This window comes from Eucyclogobius newberryi, unplaced genomic scaffold (assembly GCF_026437365.1).
Source record: "Eucyclogobius newberryi isolate DKJ021-1_F unplaced genomic scaffold, fEucNew1.0.hap1 SCAF_17, whole genome shotgun sequence".
Taxonomy (NCBI): domain Eukaryota; kingdom Metazoa; phylum Chordata; class Actinopteri; order Gobiiformes; family Gobiidae; genus Eucyclogobius; species Eucyclogobius newberryi.
The window spans coordinates 29453065-29479159 of NW_027315801.1; the positions used below are offsets into that span (position 1 = coordinate 29453065).

The following is a 26095-nucleotide window of genomic DNA, read 5'->3' on the forward strand; positions in this document are numbered from 1 at the left end:
GTTTTCACTTTAAGTCTGCCTTTTTGACATCTAGGGACTTTCCCTGCCAATGAGCTCACATCAGCTAACTCAGGCATGTTTACATTGTCTGATGCTAATTAATGTGGCATGTCCCTTTTCAAATAATAAAATAAATGGCAACAGCAGGCCTGGCCAACAACAGCATTTCAGCAGATTATGTCAAATTAAACGTCAACAATGACTAAGAAGAAGAAATGATAATGTGTTTGCCCTTCAAGCTGTAACATGCACAATGACACAACTCAAAAAACAGAATATAGCCAATAACAGCATGTGTGGACCAATGGGTCAGTACTATAGTAGGAGAGCCAATAATACAAAATGTATGTTAACATTTATTTCAAACGTTCATGATCAATTAGTCTATGAGTATGCATAAGTAATTTGCACTATAAAATAAATAATAATAATATTTATAATATATATATAATATAATATGTATTTATTTTGTGGGACTAAAATACATTTCAGGTGCTCTTAACCTCATTGGTTGACAGGTTGCCCACGTGGGCGCCAGACGCGGCACATGATCACAGCGTGAGGCACGAAGATCCAGCCACGTTTGTAGTGGATCTTTGAAACATGTGCTCACAGCTCCACGGTCACATGTTAAAGCCTTTTGTGTGGGTTTGATTACATTAATGGCAATAGGTAAGAATAATGGGGAGTTGCGTTTAACAACGCACATATATGGCCCGTTTATCTACTCGGTTTTAAGTTTTTTTTGGCAGAGTTCCAGCCTACATGCTCAAAATCAACGGAAATGTTGGCCATAAAACGGCAATAACGTCAAACAGGCGGTCGGCACTAGATCATACAGCTGCACCCACTTTCTGCCCACCAGAACAGTGATCTCTCAGATTTAGTGGCATGGATCTATTTTATTATTGGTTAGTGGAGTTAATATAATATGTCCATGGTTAGCAGTGGCTGCAAATATATGTAAGTATATATAAGTATATATATATATATGAGTGAGTGAATGAGTGAGTGATTGAGTGATTGAGTGATTGAGTGATTGAGTGATTGAGTGATTGAGTGAGTGATAGAGTGATAGAGTGATTGAGTGAGTGATAGAGTGATTGAGTGATTGAGTGATTGAGTGAGTGATAGAGTGATTGAGTGAGTGATAGAGTGATTGAGTGAGTGAGTGAATGAGTGATTGAGTGATTGAGTGATTGAGTGATTGAGTGATTGAGTGAGTGATAGAGTGATTGAGTGATTGAGTGAGTGATAGAGTGATTGAGTGAGCGATAGAGTGATTGAGTGAGTGAGTGAATGAGTGAGTGATAGAGTGATTGAGTGAGTGATAGAGTGAGTGAGTGAGTGAGTGAGTGAGTGACTGCATGGTTTCTTCTTCCCCTCTACATTCAGGTAATATTCATAATCGTCCACTAGATGGCAGCATATACTTCTGGACACAGAAAGAACCAAGCAGCGTGTATTTATAGAAGTATTTAATTTCCTCCACGTTGGTGTAAAAACCCCTCTCTCCCACTGTCTCCTGGTTTATTTCTTCGATACACAGTTTGTCTTGTCCCACAGCTGTTCCTCTTCATTTGCCTTGTTCATATATCTTCTTCTGTGTATAAACCTGAGCTGAGCAGCCTGTGCAGCCCGAAGAACATTCCTCACCTCTGGCTGCTCACAGACACAAGAATGCAAAGGATGTACACGCTCAATTTTCTGGTGATCTAAAGATTGTAGTTTAGCGTGAGTCATTTTTTAACATTTTGCAACATCTGTGATTTTAAGTTTCAAAAGTATAAGACCCAAATAACCCTAACCCTAACCCAAAATTAATTTGGGGGGTGAAAATGGCTGCGAAACTGATATAAAACCTTCTCAGCTACAGCACAGATACATATTTTCACGTTTGCTTGAAATGGTGCACTACTCTGATAAATAAGTGTTAATTCTACATATTATATTAAAGTAACAACACATAAAATATACAAATAATTATTTTGAATCACCTGACTGTGACCATGTCAAACATTGGATACTACTATTACTACTACTACTAATAATAATAATGCTTTGAATATTTATACTGTCTATCAAGATGCTCAAAGTGTTCACAGCTCCTTCTGTAGCCACAGCTGCCCTGGGGAAGACTGTGCTTTTGGCGTCTCCGATCTCCACCAATCACATTCATACCAAGCACGGTAGATGAAGTGTTTTGCCCAAGGACACAACAACAGTATGGGCGAGTTGCTCAGCCATTGGCCTAAATCTAGCACAGAACTACCCAGGCAAGTACTGAGGTGTTTAATAAATAACACAACAACAACAACAACAACAACAACAACAACAACAACAACAACAACAACAACAATAAAAGCTTGGATTCATATGTACACATTTTGTATATACTATTACTGTATGTATAAACCATAAATATGACATGCAGTCCACATAAGTTAAATGAACGAGAACATTTGGACTGAGGTAGGGCCAGGAGCGAGGTGAACGGATAAAGCTAAAGTGATGTGACACAAACTCATTGTCATTGTCTTTCTAAAGGCGTTACAGTATTGGCAATAATGCTGTTGTGGCTGTTAAGAGGAAATGTTAACTGTGTTCAGTGTTTGGGGCCCCGTCCGGCCCAGGACTTCCTGCTCAGGACGCACACACAGGCGGCATTGATGCGGATAAATCTCCAAGCTGTCCGATCCTTGTCAAGAGTGAGAGCGCTCACAAATATGTGTGTGTTGGTGCAGTAGGAGTTCCAGTGGCGGCTGTCGATACCTAAGCAGCCCGAGTTGCCAGATTTAGAGCCCTGTTTTCCTCCTCGCCCCGGCCTCCCTGCGTTGCCAGATCCCGTGTTCCTGTGTGTGGGGGATCGACAGGTGGTCTCGTAGAAGAACTGTTTTTTGACCACGTTGTTGATCGTAACATTGGGAAGGACAATCACCTCATTGCCCTTGATGTCCGTCGCCCGTGTCATGTTGCCGACCCAAGTGTTGATGCTTTCACAGACAGAGTACTCGCCCCTGTGCATGGTGCGTGTCCCCGCCCTCCGTCGCACTCTTGTTCCCCTTATCCCATCCACCTCGAAACCCTCACCCTCCAGGGCATCGTGCGTTGGGGCGACCTCGCTGAAAACTACTCGAGGTGATGGCCTATACCGTCTTTTGGAAAAGAGTTTGGGATCTACCACTGGGATGGACGGATCTGGTTGGAAATTGGTTGAACTCCTGTCCAGATTGTCCAAAGCTGCATGCTGGTGTTGATGCTGGTGGTGGTGGTGTTTCTTGGTCCTGTGGTGGCCACTCCTGTGATGGTAAGGAGATGACCCCTTGGAATCTGCTGCCTGATGCTGGTGTCCTGCTCTGTGATTGGCTCCTGTCTGCTGTGCTGCTCTGTGGTTGGCTGGCCCTGTTTTGTGGGCCCATCCACCTTCCATTTTGAGTACAGCCTGGATGCCAATCAGGAGGAGCAGGGCCAGTGATGACGACCTCATGGGCACACGTCCTGGATTAGAAAAAGGGAAAAGTAAGCAACATATACACATTATAAATAATACATAACACAACGCTTTTCAAAATACACAAATATGCTTTAAATAGAGGAGATAAACATAGACAAACAATAGCTTTAAAATAAGGGGACATTAATTCACACCTTTTCAATGAACTACTGATATATTCATGATGAATTCATGAAGTTTTCATGGATTAGTTCACAAATATGTATCAGGAACTATCATGATTTCATATGGTTTCATAGATGACTTTCTTCATGAATTAAACCATAAACTACTGTAATGAACTAACTTAAAAAGTCATGAGTCATCATGAATTCTATTTGCAAAAGTCTTCTAAATCTTAGTATAAAACAGAGATAAACTTATCATTATTGAGTCCCATCAGCTAAAGTGGTGTCCTTTTTTAGACTTTAAGCAAAGATTCAAACATGCTTTTTCAGACAAGTTTTTGGATTGGATAATTCCGGATGAATTGTCATAGTATATATCAGTAGTTTGGCAAGGTAAGACAAGTTTATTTGTAGAGCACAATTCATACACAAGGCAATTCAGAGTGCTTCACACAACAGCGGAAAAATCAACCACAGAGACATGATAGAAATCACAAAACAGTTTAAGACATATGTTTAAGTCATATCATATACACAGTTATACAAAAATGTTTTTTTTAAGCCTAGATGAACATTGTCAGAGTAGAACCTGTCTCACATCTTCAGGAAGAATGTTCCAGATTTTAGTTGCATAAAACTGAAACGCAGATTCCCCCATGTTTAGTCCTGACTCTGGGCACCAGCAGGAGGCCGGTCCATGTTCAGTCCTGACTCTGGCACCAGCAGGAGGCCGGTCCCTGAGGTCCTCAGAGTCCAAGATGGTTCATATGGTACTAACATGTCCGAGATGTACTTTGATGCTAGGCCATAGAGATTTGATTGAATGTGTGTGTGAAAGAGTATCTGATGTGTGCTTTACACATTACGTACTACTATTTGGACACAAGTACTGCCCAGAGTTTATCAGTACAACAGTTTTCATGTGAGGAGGAAGTGTTCTCTGCTGGTTCTAAGCTTGAATTATGTAGAATCCAATGATGAATCTTTATGTCAAAACTATTTGTACCTCACTACACATTAGGCCAGGGGTGTCCAAACCTTTTTTCACAGAAGGCCGCATTTTGAAACTTAAACGGAGCAGAGGGCCACAACCCTAAATTCAAAATTCTACTCTATACTCCTTTAATAAGACTTAACACATCAATATTAGGTTAATTCTACAGTATAAAGTACTACTTTTTGTTGTTTGGGCCAACTTAACAGGGAGCCTGAGGGCCAACAAAAAATGGTCTGAGGGCCAATTTTGGCCCCTGGACACACCTGCATTAGACACATGCTTTTCTGTTATAAACCAGATAAGTTGAAGGTCAAGAGGAAAGTTTTTCTTGCTGTATTCCAACTGTTAAGTCCATTTTCATTCCAGGGGACATCTTTGGCCCTTAAGTTGGCCGGCCACTGGTCTGTTTTGAGTGGTGCCGAGTGTTTTAGTGTTTTAGGCTTGTACCTGTGGAATGTGTCCAGTGGAAGTGGGAGCCTCTGTGGACTCTAGAGCCAGACTCTTCTGCAGGCCGGGCCCCTCATGCCTGCCACCTGGACCCCTCAACTACAGCTCTGCAACACACAGATACAACAATTAAATAACATTTAAATTTTAGAAGACTAAAATAAAATGATCCCTGTTAACATTGTTATCCTCATTTTACACTTTAAATATGAACTGAATACACTAACCTCTTGAAGTGTTAGTTTATGGGAGTGTGCGTGTGAACTGCAGTACTCTCATTAACAAAAGGCTTCATTCACACAGAGACAGGTGGGTCACACATGCCTGATCTCGTAATGTCAATGAGTGTTTGAATATTTAGTGTCTGAAGCCACACCAGAGGGTCACCGAGGTGAACTGGACATTAGTGTGCGAGCTTGTCTCACTTTTACATTACATAATAATTTTACAAACACATCCGATTCAAATATACTAAGTAAATAATATAACTAATTTGTAAGGTTCAGAGAGCTCTAAATAACAACAACAACATTTGCAGAAAAAGCTAAATATTCAAGTATGTTTTCTTTTTAAATTCAGTAAAGCAGTAAGATAAATTGTAGGCACACATGGCACATTTATTCATATTTTACTCCTAATGGCCTTTAGAGGTCAGTGTTACTACATTTTTGCAGGACGTAACGCAATAAGGCTGAGAAATATGTAAAAATCATCTGCTTTACTGTTGTGTTTTCAGACTGTAAAATGTTTTAGGTATAACCAATAACCAGATCTTTGCATACTAATCATAAACATACTGATTGGCAATACTGCAAATATAAATGTATTGCACAACAGTTTTTGCATTTAAAGGAATATCTTATCTTATTTATTCTTTTAATTACCGTATAAGAACTAAAGTAAATGTTCAAAATCTCAGTTTATATTAATGTCCCATCAACAAAATCAATTATTATGTGCTTCCAAAAATGACAAACTATTTCTAAAGCATTTCTGTGGCTGTCATATTTTGCCTTTATTAAACCCTGCTTCCAATATGAAACACATGGAGGTGGTTCATGCAGTGGGCTGATTGATCCAGTGTGACGGGCAGCTTACTTTTTACTCAGCACAGAGCGAGCTGGAGAATCCTGATGTTAAAAATATGTGGCTTGTGTTTAATGCCCGTGTAGCCAGCATAAACAGAGAAGTGCAGGGGAGCAGGGGTCAGTCCTGTTTAGAAAGCATCTCTGACTTATAGGATTACTCCAGCACTTAATCAGAACGTGTCCAAATGCACCCCCTACACGTCTCTACAGGCGACAGGAACCTCGTGAACCCAGTCGAGAGCGCAGGGGATGCTATATGTCGGCTTTCCTGATCATTATTTTTTTATTTTCTTTTAGGACGGGCCTTGGATCGCCTCGCAAAGCTATTTGTTTGTTTTATGGTTTGGCAGAAACAAAACCAGACAGAGCTTTAGAAATTGTATACAACATACTCAAGAATAAAAAAAAAGACTTCAAGGAAATGTAATCGCTAGTGGAGCCCATATGGTACTGATAAAACACTGTGGAACATTCATTTTGACCAACGCAATGAAGTGCTATGTCTGTTCAATGAGAGACTCTAAAAAGCATAATATTGCCCAGTGACTGCTTTAAAATAAACAAAGATGGAAACGCTATTGCATGGGGAAAAAACAGCAGAAACAACTGCCTTGTGTCATGTCCTTGTGTAAGTGCTGAGGAACATTTTCAGCTCTAGTTGTAAGTAACAAATGCTGCTTCTGTTCTGTGTTGAAGCACAAAGCACAAAACAGAAGCACTTTGTCCACATTTTAAGTCAAGAGCTTATTTAGTATACTGTATTGAAGTATATGTATATGTATATGTATATGTATGTGTAAGTAATTTAAAGCTTGAGTAAATACAACAGATTTCAGGCCTTCCTTTTCTGACATGAACTTTAGGCATTCCCAGATTTCGTCTTGCTTAGTTTGTGAACAATGTTTCTTTGGTCAGTAAAGACATTGGTTGTAACTAAATAACCACTGTAATAATGTGTTTTGTTGATCTACTGTCACTTGTTACTGTACTTTGTCTGTGTCCTGCCTGTGAGTGTTGACACAGAGGATGAGGCTGGTGGAAAACAGAAGGCTTTGCCCGGCATCAGACCGATGGGTTAGTTTACAGTTAGGAAGTGGTTCTTCCTCTGTTTGAGCTACATTTGTCATTAGTAACAAGGCTTTGTTAAAAGATGACTTAAAGAAATGTGTCAACAGTTACTAGCTCTTGTCTTTACAGGTGCTGACAACTGCAGCCTGTTATGAGGGAGTGAAGAGAGAGACTGACCGGGAGAAGAGGAGAAAGGCTGCACCAGTTTATTTACCCTCTCTCAACGGTTCAGCACAGGAGGGCTACCACCTGTCATCTACTGGAAATAACAGGATTCAAACAGCAGGTAAATAACAAGACTCAACAAAGGTAAATGCTCTTTTCACCCAGCAATTTATCCATCTCTCTCAGCCAAAGCTGGCTTTCTAAGGAGAGGCAATCAGATTGCCACATATTAGACATTCTGTGAGCCTTCCAGCAAAGCCAAAATACTGCAATGAATCAGACCACTTGTCACGTAAGATGATGTCATGCCGTCTGTTAAAAGCGCAATTAGATCTTCCAAATGGACCAGAAAAGCAGTCAAAGTGGGTATGAACGCTATTAAAATGTAATCAATAAAACATTTTTAAATAGTACTAGTGAGTATGATAATCGACTTCAGGCTCAATATGGCAGATACTTATTCACTCTCACATTTGTTCACTTAAGATTAACTTAAGGTAATGCAAGGGCAAAAGCCACAGACCAAAAATACACAAGCTTGATGCTATTGATTACATCATAGTATAACAATAAGATCATAGGGAAATGTCTTATACAATTGAAGATGAAGAACTTAATTTCATGGTTAAATCTTGAAGTAGTTAATGTGTACAGTACCATTCTATGCATAGTCACATCCAGGGACATGTAACGGTTGTAATGTGAGCAGCAGATGTAAAGGAGATCAACCTTTTGTCCTGCTCTTTCCTGGGAACGCCATGTTTATAAAATATTTTCTGTTAAGAAGCACCTGTTGTGCATCAGCGAGACATCAAACCAAGAATTTGACCTCAGAGTATTGGAAGAAAATATCAGACAGACCAAAACCTTCTCACAAACTTTGAATCTGTAAAACTACTTGACTTCCAAGTGTGGTGACACATGGTGTAATGTATACTTTGTACTGCTCTTTTTTTATTTTTTTCAATATACTGTACCTAAAACGATAGTCCACAGTGAAACAGCTTGGAGAGCAGCCAAAGAACATGGTCCATATCCAGCATTGCTTTGCATAAGTGGTTTAGGAAAGTTTGTTTAAGTTAAGTTAATGTATTACTTGAACACATTAACTAAGACTACGACACACTAAGACAAAAACAACATTAAATATAGCCGCAAGCGGCAATGATCGGCCCTCGCCACGCCGCCGCCACACCGCCGCCACGCCGCAAGAGGAGGGGGCGCTAACGCGCCCCAATTGTCCTTTTATTACGCCTACTGCTGAATCTGTGACGCTGTCACATCTTCTCCCCTTTGTTTTACCATCAAAAAGCAATTTTATTTTGAATTCTTGGCAAAATGTGCGGCTTTGCCGCACAGACACCGTGACTCTTTGAATGAAAATGTGGATAACTTTTGATGGTCCTGAAGATGAGTCTCACCAAATTTCAGGTTAATAGGGCTGACGCCCTGGGAGGAGTTTGTGAAAGTCTAAAGTGTAAACATGTTCTGGCGATTTCCCCATTGGAATAACATGAAAGGTTTCGGTCATCGTTACGGCAACGCCATAACAATTATGACATGGGTCTCATTGACTTTTTTGATGGGGATGCTAAAATTGAGTTGTGTGTCAAATTTCATATAATTTCGCAAAACTAAACATTTAACCTCCATATAAAATCTGTAGGGGGCGCTGTGGCGCCAAATGAATTTATTTCACTTCAAGTAGGTTTAGGGCAAAGAGTTTAACAACTGATTCTAATTTGACGCAATTCGGACTTTATCCGCGCAAACGGCAGAAATTTTAAATATGGGAGATTTCTGAAATTCTAGCTACAGAGACCGTGAGAGGTATCAATGTAATTTGGATAACTTTTGATGTCCCACTCCTCAGTAGCATTTTTACCAAATTTCAGCTTTTTAGGGCTAACGCCCTGGGAGGAGTTCGTAAAAGTACGACGTTTGGAAAAACTCCGAAGTCATGTTTAGCCATTTTTGAAGCAATATGGCCGACATTTGGTTGGGCGGACGGCGTTGCCGTAATAATATTTTTTACTTCTCTTGTCACCATCTACCTCTGCGCCAAATTTCATGATTCTACGATCAGATTTTTTTTGGGTCATTTCCCATCTCTCAATGCATTTTTGGTACATTTGGGGGCGCTGACGCGCCTATTTTTTTTATTTTAGAAAAGGGAAATAGCCAGAATGTAGAGAGGCACGATTTTTAGAGGTGTGAACATTTTTGTGACTTTTCGTCAATGTTCACTGGGTGAAAAATAGGGGGGTTGGTCCCGAGAAGAAGAAGAAGAAGAAGAAGAAGAAGAATATTCCGATGCGAAAACAATGTTTCCCATTTTTCAAATATCATAAACTATACATTTTCGGAAAGCGCTCGCGCTTTCCTACCTCATGGTGTGGGTCCCTGGTCACAGACGGGTACTTTCGTTAATTTTGAGTGGGCTCCGCCCACTTTGTGTTTTTGGCCCTCTATACAGTAATAATGTTCAATTTTTGCATTACATGCTTATATGCACGGAACATGCAAGAGATGGGGAACATATTCGTGAGCTACTTAGCGCAAATGAGTGCTTTATATGGGGATGACGACCGCTTCGCGGTCGTCATCTCAATGTAAAGTGCTCGTTTAGTGCGCACTTTTGCACGGGCTTCGCCCGTTTACAACGGTAATGTTCCATTTTCCTACTACTAATTAGTATGCACGGGGCGTGCATGAGTGAAGGAGTGCGTTAGTGAGTGTTTGGAAGTGGGCGAGCGCTTCGCGCTCGATTTCGTGCGCACTACGTGCGCACTTTCGCAGCCGTGCTTCGCACGGCCTTACAAGATTAATAGGCCTCTCGCCAGCTTGTGGCGCTCGGGCCTAATAAAGCTCTATGCATGACTCAAGGCTTTATGAGATAATGTGCACATATACAGTGCTGTGCAGAGACTACTACTACTACTACTACTACTACTACTACTACTACTACTACTACTACTACTACAACTACTACTACTTTGACTGTATTCAAATAGTCCTCAGAATTCAAACAATTTGAAACTTAAACTGAATGATTTTAACTATTGTCATTGGTTACGCTTCCCAGTGGTTGGTCAGATGATTTCAGGGGTCCCCAGATGATGTGGGGGAAATATACATTTTATGCAACAAGGCGTGACACATAGATTATTATTTGTTGGGCTGCCAATTTATTGTTTATAAGCCAATGTCCAGAAAATAAAATCAGACATTAGAAATAAGGACTGTATGTGTTTGAGGGAGAACCACTGGTCTAAGCAACAGGACATATGCCAGGCTCCGTGTCAGCCTCAGTGATGTGAGACCCATTCCTGTGTCAGAGAATTTGGTGAATGTCCCCCTTGCTCTTCACCCCGATATTCAATAACGGCTAATATATAAAAGAATATTGGCACATGTACTATTATGTAGTTAGCATTGTGTATTCTATAACAGAATATATCTCAAATAACTAATCACAGCACAAACAAACAGGGGTTATTTATCATATTTCTTTTTGGTCTGTTTTTGCTTCCACACATTTTAATAAACATGTCTCCATGTGGGTAGAAATACATTCCAAATGGCCCTTCATAATATATTTTAAAGTTTATAGCTTTTCGCCTTATTCTTTATCTCCAGCTCTTTTTGCCCTGTTTTGTAGTTCTGACGCAAGATAAAACTTCTCAGATTCACTGACAATGAGTGTATTTCAGTGTCTGGTATATTTGAACCACATGTGCGTAAGAGTGGAGTATTGCTCTTAGGGGTCACATCCGTTCTATTGTTTCCTTGTGTTGAGGTTATCTGTTTCCTTGTTTTCCTTTCTGTTTTATAAAGGATTTTTTGGCCAGGAAAGTAGAGTGAAACGGGGATGATGAGATTGGGGAAGGACATTACAGCAAACTGTCGAGCCCCAGATTCAAATTCACAAGCTTGCGGGTTTACTCACATCGAGTGCACGTGTGCTATCCACTCCACCACAGAGTGGCACAAATGTATGTTTTTCCAACAACATTTAGTCCCCACACAAGACTAAATCTGCTCCATTTTCATTTGCTAAAATAAAATACACTTTAAAATCCAGATTATATGAACTACTGGTAAAAAAGGGGGAAATTATTAACCAAATAATTTAAGTCGATTAATAGAAATGCACTTTTTAAGTTCAACATCATTATTTTATTATAAATCAGAATGTTTTGACAAAGTAAGCAAATCATATTTAAAAATTGGGGACATTCTAATGGGGCAGACTGACACCTCTAAACAATCCAACAATTACTCACATAATGAGTACAAACACACATCCATACAAGCAATAAAGGCATAATTCTAATTATTTTACCTTAAATAACAGAACGTATTGGTAAACTACTTTAAATGTACCTTGTGTTTTATTAGGTTTTGCAGTGTAACTATGTACGTTTGTTTTCTTGTTTGTTGACTACTACTTTATAAGCTGTAAACTTTCTAATGGCATTCCAGACATACAGACAGTGAAATTGACATTATTCAATTATCATTCTCAGTGGAAAATGTCTCAGAGTTGGGCTGTATACGTTAGTAAGACTTGTGTCAGCATATGGCTCCAATTTTAGTAAACCACCTTTTCTATTAAAAGAAAGATCATTAAATGTACAAACATGCTGTTTAGTTTGCCAATGCTGTATATACACACACACACACACACACACACACACACACACACACACACACACACACACACACACACACATATATATATATATATATATATACATGTCATTACATTCATGTGTAAACAAGATATTCTGTCTGAGACTGCCAAGAACTTCTCTGCAAAGAACAGAAGTAAAGCCAAACATCTATATCCTTACAAATTTAGAAATACTATTGACTTTCCAGTGTCCTTCAGCATTGACTTCATCTCACACAGAGGAAAGCAGATTCTTCTCTGTTTCACATTTTCTAATAGTGATTCAACAACAAACTGCTCCGCAACAGTTTCTGTTTGCTGTGATTCCAAACTAACAACACCATGTTCATGATGTAAAACTAATGCTGTAAGTGAACTGGGAGGAGGAAGACTTAAAATAGACTTTTGTGGATACTTTCCCTCGTTGTTACTCTGTTGATCTGTGTCACTTCTTTACTGTTTTGTTAAACTAGATGGAACATTTGTAAATTTCACCCCTTTTAAAATCCTATTTGTTTGACTCATAGAGTCACATGGTTTGGTCTACCAAAAGACACTTTCACAGTTTCACTGATATAGCACCATTTTACATTTGTTTTTAATTTTGTCTAGTTAAATTTAAATACTTGTAGCACATTTTCACATGGATAAGGGAGAGAGGGAGAGACGCAGACACTCAAATTTTCTAGTTATTATTACTATTTCATTTCTTTAAACCAGGTGCCTTCTTTCAATCCCACACCCGACTCACCCGACTCACCCGACTCACCCGACTCACCCGACTCACCCGACTCACCCGACTCACCCGACTCACCCGACTCACCCGACTCACCCGACTCACCCCACACACTCCACTCACCCGACTCACCCACTCACCCGACTCACTCCACTCACTCCACTCACCCGACTCACCCACTCACCCGACTCACCCGACTCACTCCACTCACCCGACTCACTCCACTCACCCGACTCACTCCACTCACCCGACTCACTCCACTCACCCGACTCACTCCACTCACCCGACTCACTCCACTCACCCGACTCACCCACTCACCCGACTCACTCCACTCACCCGACTCACTCCACTCACCCGACTCACCCACTCACCCGACTCACTCCACTCACCCGACTCACTCCACTCACCCGACTCACCCGACTCACCCGACTCACCCGACTCACCCGACTCACCCGACTCACCCGACACACTCCACTCACCCGACTCACCCACTCACCCGACTCACTCCACTCACCCGACTCACTCCACTCACCCGACTCACCCCACTCACCCGACTCACTCCACTCACCCGACTCACTCCACTCACCCGACTCACTCCACTCACCCGACTCACTCCACTCACCCGACTCACCCGACTCACCCACTCACCCGACTCACTCCACTCACCCGACTCACTCCACTCACCCGACTCACCCGACTCACCCACTCACCCGACTCACTCCACTCACCCGACTCACTCCACTCACCCGACTCACTCCACTCACCCGACTCACTCCACTCACCCGACTCACCCACTCACCCGACTCACCCGACTCACTCCACTCACCCGACTCACTCCACTCACCCGACTCACCCGACTCACCCGACTCACCTGACTCACTCCACTCACCCGACACACTCCACTCACCCGACTCACCCGACTCACCCCACTCACCCGACTCACTCCACTCACCCCACTCACCCGACTCACCCCACTCACTCCACTCACCCGACTCACTCCACTCACCCGACTCACCCCACTCACCCGATTCACCCGACACACTCCACTCACCCGACTCACCCCACTCACCCGACTCACTCCACTCACCCTCAGCACTAACAGACAAACCCAAAGCCTCTTGAGAACAGGCTTGCTGACCTTGAAGACAGGATAAACTCAGCTAAACCCTAAATGTTTGTACGACCTTGACACTGAGCAATTTTCTAAAGACTAGTTCAGTGTTTTGGCATCCGTAGACTCTCATGTTTCTGATGAGAAGTATCAAACGCAGAAACAAATATAAAACCCTTATAAGAGAACCAGGCTTCTTCTTAAATAGTACTGCATTATTAGCCAACATCGTGTTCATAGCTGCTCGCTTTCGCCATTATCTTTATCGATTACAATTTAGCAATATCTTTTTACTTAGGTTGCTAAGTTAATTAAGCTAATAAACAGAACCCAACCTCTTGCCTATGTAACGTGACGATATAGCTTAATATATACCTATGAATGGTAGCAAATACATTTTAGTAGAGCTTCTTCTATGTCTGATTTAACAATGATTCTGGTCCAGTGATAATAATAACAGTAATAATTATTAATAAAGATCCCAGACTATAGATGAGTCAGTTAACTTAATTTTGACTATGTGTTTCTCACAGCCCACACTTGAACTAATCAAAACACCAATCTATATTTGACACCTTCATCATTCTGTAATGAAACCCATGCCACAGCGATTACCTGTGAGTCACCGAGGCCAATTTACTGCAGAGAATATTATGGGTGTTTCCATGATGTCCCTTTCGTTTGAGGCCGCAAGCAAGGGTGTGGGCCAGCACACGTAAATTGGGCATATAGTGCGTCATACATTAACAAGCATATGCATGATATCAGATTGAAATGGTGGCACAATTGTGTTCAGAAGTTAAATATAAAAATGGTATACAAACTACATGACATATTGTTTTGATATTTCACTTACAAGTAGGGAAGGGATGGTATGAATTTTCTAGTACATAATAACTGTGAGCAAACATATCAGAAATGTAAGAAAACACAGAGTTATTATCAGAGCAAAACAAGTCTCTCTCTCTGTATATTGTAGTCGGCCTCAGTCTGGTTACCACCTCCCCCCTGCCTCTCGGGCCAAGCTCAGACACTGCAATCAGCTTTGTTTATTTCAGTGACACATGTGAAACAGGTGAGCTCATTGGTCTTCTATCATTTAGAACAAAGTCAAACTTCTCCCATATTCTTTTATATTGACGGGCCGTGGGTAAAACCGGTGTCCAGAGTCACTTATATCGACTATTATCTTATTTAATATTATAGAAGTGTGTATTCATGGCTGGCCAGGTTTTTCAGCAGACGCAATGAAATAAAGAAGCTCTGTCAGGAAGCCCATCTTTGCTAATTGTATACCATGACATCACTATCATTATTATACCTTGATGCCAGTTATTATGCCACCACTACTTACAAATAAGTATAATACACAGATGGTTTTATGACATATTTTCTCATGTATTTAATGCACGATTCTTTTCTTGATGGTGTGGAGGTTACTCACCAACAAATTGGCCAGTGGATATAATCAGTTGAAGTCGGTCTTTCGAGAAAAAATGGCTGACTTGCCAATAGCCGACATGGGAGCCTCATTTGAAAGCTTGTACTCCATGAATCAATGGTGACAATAATAGCAACATGTAACTTTTACTTTTCTGATTGCACATTGGTGTTGTCTGTAAAGATGTTTTATAAATACAATCTAAACAGCCTTGTTTGCATGTCTGCCACAATTTCACATTTAAAAGAAAAATCTCAAAATTGTAATTAATGCATATATCATTAATAGATTTAATAGTCTGAATTTAACACCTACATGTTAAATTTCAACTTGACAACATTTTTTTTTTGTCTGTTTCAGAGATTTACTGGAGTGGCAAATTGGATATTTCCTTTAGAAGTGAACTGCAATCAACAAAAGGTCCTGTCAAAACATATCCATGTCCTCCGTTGGTCTAACAGTGGTGTGATGGATTATTACTACTATCTCTAAAAACTTGACCCACCATTTTCTGCCCTGTGTGGTCTGCTCATCCCTCTGTCATCAGCCGTTTTGTCTCTCCACCCCTTGTCAGCCTCCATATGATGTCCACCACCTGTCTGTTTGGGACATCCCAGAGCCGTCCTCTGTCTATTAACAGCAGTCCATGTAGAGCATGGAAGCAAGTACAGGGAGGGAAAATTCTGGCTTCTCTATGACAATTTGGCTCAGTTAAATTAAAAGAAATACAGCTTCCTTTAAAACTGTGAATTTCTATCTGGGTCTGACAAGGAAGGAAGGAGCTGTACTTCTTCATATTGTTGTTGGCCAGTGCTTTATAATAGATTTCCACACATTGAGGGCATTTTCCCCTTCTTAAAGTAGTGCATGGCCTAACCTTGGGCTAGGTGTAAAGTAACAAACCAAATCTATCCTGAAGTGGAACTGCACATGCACAGTATCTCACAATTATCCAGCATTGCACCATTAACCCAGCCCTATGGCCAAGCATAAATCCAACAATATCCACCAAAGCTTGAGTTATTTTAACCATCCTTTGAACTAAATCTATTGTTATTGAATAGATTTGAGTATTTGGCAGCGATATCCTGGTCGTGTCCAGACAAGTCGACCTGAATCAGAGAGCAAAATGTGAGAGTGTCATCACATCAAGGAAGCAGACAGAAAGTTGGTGAAAAACTCAGCCCTAAATCAACAGATTAAAAGTACGCTATTATGAGACATGAGTGATTTATCAGCTTCTGTGTCGGGGCCGTGTGCATGAGAAGAAAGCAGGGGCATAGCTGAAATTCATAGAGGCATTTTATAAGGAATGAGCAGGCATGTCTGTACATTCAGGGGTGTACATGTGACGACCACAGGCAAACACACATTTCTTTGACTGAGCACCTGTCAAAATCCAATCAAACAGACTAATACAAAGGCAGGGGAGCAGTAATGGAACAGGCCTGAGTACAGGGAACAGTCCAAACATGGGGCTATTGTTATGGTTGGGGTTTGCGTTTTACAAAGAAGATGAATACCACGCCATAAGCAGCCAATGTGCTGTGGATAAACTGAAGTACCGTCATACAGCTGCAACAAGTTACAAATGTCAAACAGCGCTGTGCTATACGATGGTATTCCTTTTAAATAATTAGCTTGTATCGCATTTAATTTTTGAAAAGTGGACGTCACCAACAATTAAATACTTTTGTGCTACGTCTGGTTAGCTGTCCTGGCGTTCAGAGACCTCCCCTCCCTCTTCTGTTTTCCTCCACAAACGTAAACGCAACCCTGAGCCTGAACCTTGACATTTTCCCTCTCTCACTGATTCCAGATTGAGGCTGCAGCTGGTTCACTTTACACCAGATGTTCCCAATCCGTTCTGTTGTGTGACCTGCGCCAGACCGTGCAGCTCCAGGGAACCAAAAGATAACCAAAGCCCGAAAGGATTTGAAGGTTTGACTCATAAATTATCATCTCCTTCTCACCAAACAGAAGAGCTTTGTTTGACTGTTAGTACAGAGGACATTATTTCACACAGGCACACACCTCATGGCCTAGAACCACCTGTAGACTATATAAAACACGCTCAGGCATTTTCTCAAAATTTGTAATGAAGGAAATTCAATTGAAATAGTTAGGTGGCCGCTGTGTTCTTCATCGTGGCTACAAGAGCTAAAACTGTGTGAAAGTTGAAGGGTTGCAGTGAATAGTCTGCCGCTTTTCGTACACAAGAAACTTTGTTTTTTGTTGCTTTGAAAGCAGAGATGACAAAAAGGCAATTTACATGTTTGCCTTTGTATTCACACATTTTTGTTGAGCCTTTTACTGTAGCTGTCCCCAAACTGGACTTTGTCCCATTGTGTAGACCAGTCTAGATGCAGCATATGCCTTCTGTGAGTCATGCAGTGCAGAACACCTGCACACATCTCTTTGCTGCAGAGGTGCCGTTTGTCTGTTGGGAGCGCTCCTTCCTGGGCTGAATTGACTTCCCGTGTGTCTATGGGTTTCCTTCTAGAACACCCGGATTTCCCCATCAACCCAAAACATGCGCATACTCCTTGGTGGTTCTGACCAATCCGAGCTCAGGATCTGGAGATGGTCCAGTCCACTGCTCCCGACAGGATTCCCCAGTGGCTTTGAGGGATAAGTCAAATGCAGAGAGTTACTTTCCCCTCACAAGGGATTCATACAATGTACCTTAATGGGAAAAGTTAGGCATTCTGTAAAAAATAATTCTCTTACACCTCCCCATGCGCCTGTTACTGAAATAAGTAAGAGACAGAAATTGTTGCATCAGCATTACTATTTTATAATTTGATTCTATAAAAGTGGATAGGATGAGTCCTGGTTCTGGCGGAGGTGTTAGATTGAATTGTCTCTGGACGCTGGAGCCCATTGCAAGGCTTTTCCCTTTATAAATGATTAGTTATCACGTGGTCTTGCGAGTGCACGATCAAAGCCTGTGACCGCAAGAACACCGCAGATCTCTGGGCTTCACGTGAGCCATCCACACACAACCAGAGCTGGGCCGGGTGCAGTGTGAGCCATCCACACACAACCAGAGCTGGGCCGGGTGCAGTGTGAGCCATCCACACACAACCAGAGCTGGGCCGGGTGCAGTGTGAGCCATCCACACACAACCAGAGCTGGGCCGGGTGCAGTGTGAGCCATCCACACACAACCAGAGCTGGGCCGGGTGCAGTGTGAGCCATCCACACACAACCAGAGCTGGGCCGGGTGCAGTGTGAGCCATCCACACACAACCAGAGCTGGGCCGGGTGCAGTGTGAGCCATCCACACACAACCAGAGCTGGGCCGGGTGCAGTGAGAGCCAGAACGGCACCCAATACATGTGATTGTACTTTCTGTCCATAATTCCATTGTTGTCAGTCCAGTGCAGGGTTATCAAAACTTTTTTCATCAAGGGCAGCATTGTGAAATGTAGTCAAAGATGGGCCAACTTAACACAATTTTAGCACAGGTTAGATTGAGCCATCTCAACTCTATTCAGGTTTAGAATATCAATAGGACATGACACACTGATATGTTTGATTTTGGGTTTATAAAGTAAACTTAAATTGTGGCCATTGTTTGGAAATGCTTTATCCAGTGTGTACAGTGTATCAGACTGTTCATGAGCACTAAAGCACATCATTCAGCATGATTTGAAGCTGAGCCTTTGCTTTTAAATTATTAAATTTAAATGATTATAAACTTAATTTTATACAACTTATATAACTAATATTTCTTTATGAAGCATTGGCATTTTTGTTCATGACATCGCAATTCTCTTGTTTGAAAAATACAAAATGGGTGGTTTGTTTTCTAAGAGATAGATAATAATCTCATATACTATTTTATTTATCTTCACATTGGCTTTGTCATGACGTATTTAAACCCAAGGCCTTGACATTTATTGGATAAATAAATCCATTTTTATCTCCGTGAATCATCAGTGAGGACTTTAAACAACTAAAGTCATTTAAAGTGAATGTTTTTTGCGCCTGAGGCTATTTACCACCTGTCGTGGTTGATGGCCCAGGTGTAGGCCTGCATCGTCTCAGGTGCCATAGGGAATCTATACAGCAATATTATCTCATTTTTGTCTGGTATAACTGCTTTGGTTGGCCCTGTGACGAGTTGGCCACTGTCCAGAGTGTACCCCTCCTAAGGCTCAAAGTCACTGGGATAGGCTCCAGTGACCCGCGACCCCGAAAGGGAACAAGCGGTAGAAAATGAATGAATGAATAACTGCTTTGGTCTCAAAGAATTAAGAAAGATGTTAAATACGATTATTTTTAAGAAAGATGTTGAATACGGTATAAAGTTGGGATACTTGATTTTCAAACTGCTAACTAGTTCCTAGCTCTTACAAACCATTTGGATGTATTTTATTGTTAACATTTGTATGCACACATTAACAACTTTAGACAACTTAATTTAAACTGGGACGGACCACCAAAGCTCAGTCAATCAGAACGCTGCTTACAACTCTTACTTTGGGTTGGCAAAAAATAAAATACTTTATTATTCGACACAAACAGGGCACAGTGGTCTGGTTTTAATATAAATACAAATATTGGTGCATTTACAATAAAAAGGTTGGGAACTCCAGTTTTAATAATGTAAAGAATTAAATCTAGACCTTTCAACTTGCTAAAAAATAATACTATTAAAAACACAAGCATTAAAAGCATTATTTTTTCCAACTGTAGATATTTTATTATACACACATTTAACTTGGCAATGACAAGAAACGATGCAAGAAGACTGTAAACAATGGTGGTATCTGACTAATGAGGACACTGATAGTCATTTAGTCCCTGTGCCATACATTCACAGAGACACACACAGTGGTGCCAACAGGGAAAGCTGTAATTTAGCTTCAAAGGGAAACCTGAGAGGGTCATGAATAATCACAGACATCTTTGTGTGCAGGAAAACAGCACTGTCCATCTGCCCTTCATATGCACACCACATATTCAGGGCCAGTTGTTTTTAGCCTCTTGATCATAACAAATACAACTGTTGGGCCAAAGTTCCACAAAAAATGTTGTGGTAAGTTAATGTAATAAATGACAAACATTTGAAATGGCGCAGTCCTGACAGAATACACTGCATATCATGTACAGCAGCGCTCTACGCCGCACACTTTCTTCACTTCCCCCAGTCTCATGTCCCACACTGCTCCCTTCTGGGATCCACAAAGATGAGGCACATAAACAATTTACCTTGTCCTTCTGTGCACCTTTCTGCTCATCAAATGTACGCATAACGACAATAAGTCTCACCGGAGTATAAGTCGCACCAGCCAAAAAATGCATAATAGAGAACATAAGTTGCACTAGAGTATGAAATAAGGTTGCAAGTGTGAAAATAAAAAGTCGCTCGAGAGTATAAGAATATAAGTATAAATATAAGTATAACTTATATACGGCCAAAATTATGAAAAATATGCTATATATATATATATATATAAAGTTCTTAGTGGTCAGTCAGTTTTGATTTTCCAAAGTTTCTTGAAAGACTTATGACCTCTTGACTTGTGCTTAAGCTGTTGGTAAATCATTCAAATGTTTATGTCTGTCTCATAGTTAACAAAATAGTTGCCAACATTATAATAGTACATACTCCCCGAAGTTTCTACTTTCTAGGGGTTTTTAGTTTTCCCTTGCCGAGAAGGAGGGTCTAAGGACAGGAGATGCTGGGACATTTGCTAATTTCCAAAGAACATTTTTGTCACACTTTGAGGCAACTGTTGTTGCGATTTAGGGCATTAAAATATAAATTGAATTAAAAAATGCATGCTAGTTTATAAACTCCTCAGTGTAGGAAGTGTATTTTGTAAAAGCAGTGAACACCAACACTATCATGACCAACATCTTTTTAGATCAGGTTAATTAGTACTAAAGCTTTAGAAATAGAACCCCACAGTGTGACCAGCAGCAAAACAACAAAGTGACAAATGGCATGCATTGACACAGCAACACAATTCTTTCCATATGCCTCCATGGCTTGCATACATTTCTGATGTCTGGTAGTATTACGTAATAACAATTGTTCTAATTTTACCTTTCTGCTGACCGCATCCAAAACCACAGACGCGCACAGTTGGCATGTAATATTTGTTTGTCTAAATGTTAATGTGAAGTGACATTCCTCTGCTGTCAAAGCCTCAAAGGAATTCCCTGGTAGGAGTGGCAAAAACATGAGGTCTCTGTTTAGCTCACTGACTTTGCACTTAAGACAGGCAAATCTCCATATTAGCATATATAGGACAATCTGACCACTGGTGTATGCAAGCAAACAGGCCCCACCCAAACTCCAAAACCTCAGCCGCAAAACGTCTTCACGTTGGACATTGGAGATCATCAGAATCTACAAGTCCTTTGAGGGTTGTGTAACATGAGTGCAGGAAAGACAGATAGGAAAAGAAAGAGAGGGTAGAGAGTCTGATAGAGAGAAGAGGAGAGAGAAGGTAACTTGATGTCTCTGGAGGTCTCCTAACACTAAACTAGTTCCCATTTAAGTTTCGAGAACCTCCTTTTCTAAAAGCTTTACCTACATTCTGTCTCTCTCTCCAACTTTTGAGCACTACATTCACTCCTTTTCCATATGTGCAGGTTTAAAATGTATAAATATTTACAAAACATTAAAACATTGCCCACCTTGTATTTGTACTCTTCAAATTAAATTCTATACACATTTTTAATAATCTGGTTAAAACGTTTAATACAAAATAAGATTTGACTATTCTTCACCAGCCTTTCCACTTTTATAAATATTAATATATATTTTATCCATTATAAAAGCTTACTCACCAGTTCTTTTTGCCTCTACCGTGTCCCCCAATTAACTCAATTCTCTTGTCCAAACTCTGCTACAGTAAATTCCACCTCACAGGTCCCAGCTCATTGAGACATTTTAAAAATCCCAAATTGTTTCCAGAAATGTTGAAAATCCCAAATCCCACTCGTGGGTTTTTAAATCTGTGAATCCAGGTCCGGGGCCATCCACGTAGGTCTGCCTCTTACTCTTTGAGAAATGGATTGTTCAAAAAAGTTTAGTATGAAGCGTCCCAAGGCTGTTCCCTCCCTCTGCTGTGGCTCACTGCAGGTCCTAGTGCCGATCCACCCCACGTGTTCACCTCATAAACACTTGACTCAACCTTCTGAGTCAAGTGTGCTTGAGTCCCGGGAACTAGCTTCACATTGTTCTTACGTATTACAATGTCATTTCATCGTATTACAATGTCATTTCATTGCTTGGAAACAAGTACAGGATAAGAACTTAGAGCATGCTAACTTATTTGACACATGCATACATGCAAAACATTACAACACTTTAAACACTTCTACAGTATTTCATGTATTTTTCTTGAACATAGTCACTAAAACATATACAACGCATAGCATAATGCTTATTTAAATGCCTCATAGACACGTCCAGTGTCATTTAGGGAACTGCAATAATAAGACTTTGATGGTCTGCTGCAACAAGGAATTTGCGTCTGCTCCAAAAAGGACAAATAACATGAAAATGCTGTAGGACAAGTCGAACCTTGCAACCATGATATCCCCTCACTCGGCAGTGATGTGCCACACCCTGCGCTCACAAAGGCCCCAGCTCCAGTACCACAACACGTAGCCATGTCTCTCCTCCTAACATCCTGTTTATGCCTCTTGTTTTCTCTCAATCTTTTCCTGGCGCTGCGTGTTACGAGTCCCACAGCTCTTTTGACCTGGACGGTGTCTCTGACAGACGAGCGAATCAACACTTTACTGTGTCTTCAACGTAAGACTTGCTTCCTTTTATAATTTGTTGGTGTTTGCTTCTGGATGATGATCCAGCAAGATAAATATTGTCTGCATTTGTGAACACTAAACAAATCAGTAGATCAGCCACCAACAAATTGAATGTAGAACTTTACTAAAAAAACAAAACAAAGAACAGGAGTGACAGTTGGAAAGGGAGATTAACCCCACATGAGGGGTTCTGGAGTAGGTGGGCTGCCTCACTCTTGCTGATGTGGCTCATTTTTGACAGTTGGGCGTGCAAGCTGGAGTCAATGTCAAAATTGTCTCAACCCTTGTTATCAGGGCTGAGTCTGAAAGGGGAAACCCCAGAATGGTGAACCTTGACCCTGCACTCTACTCCGGAGTGAGAAATGTCAAGGGATAAGTACTTGGGCCGGGAGCTAATATCGGCGGTCAAAAGTTCATCATATTTCAGACTTTTTCCAAATGGCAGGTTTGGGTGAGCATGCACTGATGTAGGTCATGCAGGTAATAATGTATCATGGTCCCATCAAAGTGGTCAGCCTTCTGCAGTACAATGATGCCATTAAGGTTCAGGGATACCTTTGTCAGGCCTGGGATGGGCACAGAGAACATTTTCTTTGGACCCCCCGTATGGATTTACAAAATGATTTGAACAAGGCTACAGGGTACAGATATTTTTTTTCAGGCGTAAAAACCTGACTAGAGGAGATACATGCTTGTAAGCGCTGGTTCCAGTACTGCAGTCCACCTCCGAAATACTCGTAGACCCCTCACCCACTGTCTCTGCTTGAGGCCGATATATGCAGAGCTGCGGAGCCCCAACAAGCTCAACAAGATCGTGGCACAAGTTTGTGAAATAAACGTGTTAATTTTTTCCCCGATTACAAATTCGAGGGTAATTAAGCATTAAACAGTTACGAGAATGACTCCATATATTTTTTTCCCTGTCACTGTTTTGGTGACATATAGGGAAAGTCTACTGTGTCCAAACATCAAAGCAATAAAGTGTAAAACCATGAATCATAAGTAATCTGTTAAAAATAAAGGTGGTCCCAGTGCAAACGTGGGATGTGGAACTGCCCTCATTCGCTAAATGGCTGCACAATTACTGCGGTGGTTGAGGCACAAAGGAGCAAAGTGCAGCTGCGTGTAGTGGCATCAGCGCGTTAGTTTGAAGCACTTTTACTGCAGCATTAACTTTAGCCCATTCGAAGATGGCGCTCAAAAAATGTTACCAAAGTTCACTTATAGGTTTGCAGTGAGTGAGGGCTGTGGATGGTTAAAAATCATTGTTTTAGAAATATGTTTAATTATGTTATTATTATATATACTATATACAGTAGAGCAGTGCCCTAGTAATGCAGCCGCGTTTATACTTCTTACATATATCATTTGGGAGATATGAGTGAAGTTGGCCCTATGTATTGGTCTCAAAATCGTCAGAGCTTATCAGCCATCAGTTGCTCTAGATTCCAAAACATTGTTTGGAACATCGGAATTGGCCATGAAAAAAAACATAGTATTAGTATTAGTAGTAGTAGTAGTAGTAGTAGTAGTCTAGTTAGTCTACAAAATATTGTTTTATTTGGATGTAACTTGTCCTGAAGCACGCCCATCCATAAACACCCTTCAACAATGTCAATGATGCATAATGAATGACTAATCCTTAGCTACGCTCAATATGTGTTAGTGATATCTGAGAGTAGTTGGACAGGTTTCCCACATAGAAATCCACGCCTGCCTCGAGACTCATCCCCCTTCATCAACAGGCCCTGTTTCACAAAGCAGGTTTTCTGAAAACTGAATAGACCTGAAATCAGCCAAATTCTGTGTTTTCTGTTTCACAGAGGGTTTAAATAAACCTAGCTCAGAAAGTTAACTGCAGCCTGTTTCACAGAGAATGTTCAGTCTAACTCTGTGTCAGTTGCTGTGGTAACAGTGTCTCTGAAACTAATCTGGTCTGGAGTTTTATTCCTCTGACCCTGAGTTTAACCACAGTCTGCTCCTGAAGGAGAGCTCTGATAGGACAGTTCACTTTCTCATTTACAGCTTATTAGATGCACTTAATAAGGCTGATAGAAAGTAAAATACATTTATTATTATTACATTATTATTATTTTACTATCACCGTTTGCAGTAAGATTTGTTGGTCGATGCAAACATGAATTAGATCATTAGATTATTGAATGGAGTAGCCGACTCAGAAGTGCCACATGTTCCTCTATTTCATCAACACTGTTTTGAGTAAAAAAACAAAAACGTATATTTAAAATGGACACGACAGGTTTGAACCATCTGACCAAGTCCAGTTTCTAAATGTGTTCTTGTCTTTAGCATATTATGTAATTGAGCCTCCTTTATCCTAAGCCATCTGATCTCTGACCCCTGCGCTCCAGACACTTAGACCCAATTTCAACATTGGGCTCTGCAGCTTCTCTTTGACCTAAACATCACTCAATGGTGACAACATGTTCTGTAGTCTGAAGAAAGACTGAAGATATTCATTCATGGACTCCTCTTGGCCCTTCAGTCACGCAGACAGGAGACGGCCTGGGCCTTTGTTGACCGGGCCTGTCTGCATGTGTGTACAGTGCATGTGTGCCAGGCTTGCGTGCTGAATGGCCGTTACTCCGACCATTGTTAGTTAGTGTCCGGTCCTCCTACACCCTCAGCATGGCCCGGCACTGACGCATCCCAGAGGCCTCCTCACTCATTGACTCCTCTGTCCCCTTCCTCCCACGGCCTCAGTGTGCAGAATCCAGCTTTTGTCTCACCAAGGACAGACAGCAGTGTACACGGGAAGCCAATAGTACACTGACATGCACATGTTTTATTCTACATACAGCGCTACCTGTAAATCACCTGGATAAGTGTTTACTGGTGTTTACTTGGAGTGGGATGGGACAGGAGATTGCGTCCACAAGCTAGCCAAGATTTGGACATGATTTATGATTAATAAATGTTGCAGTGTTGGCCT

At 41.0% G+C, this 26095-nt stretch overlaps 1 protein-coding gene across 2 annotated transcripts; it reads right to left on the reverse strand.

Moving 5' to 3' along the window:
- Positions 1-2276: 2276 nt before the first annotated feature.
- Positions 2277-22412, reverse strand: ngfa (nerve growth factor a (beta polypeptide)). 2 transcript variants are annotated; one of them, XM_072449852.1, is made up of 3 exons: positions 22159-22412; positions 5066-5172; positions 2277-3498 (listed from the first exon to the last, which is right to left on the reverse strand). In XM_072449852.1, the coding sequence occupies exon 3, from the start codon at positions 3485-3487 to the stop codon at positions 2606-2608; it is 882 nt and encodes a 293-aa protein (XP_072305953.1). In that variant the 5' UTR covers positions 3488-3498; positions 5066-5172; positions 22159-22412; the 3' UTR covers positions 2277-2605. The 2 variants fall into 2 exon arrangements, with proteins under 2 accessions (XP_072305953.1, XP_072305954.1); XM_072449853.1 differs by having other exon boundaries at positions 22155-22412.
- Between the last annotated feature and the right edge of the window lie 3683 nt (positions 22413-26095).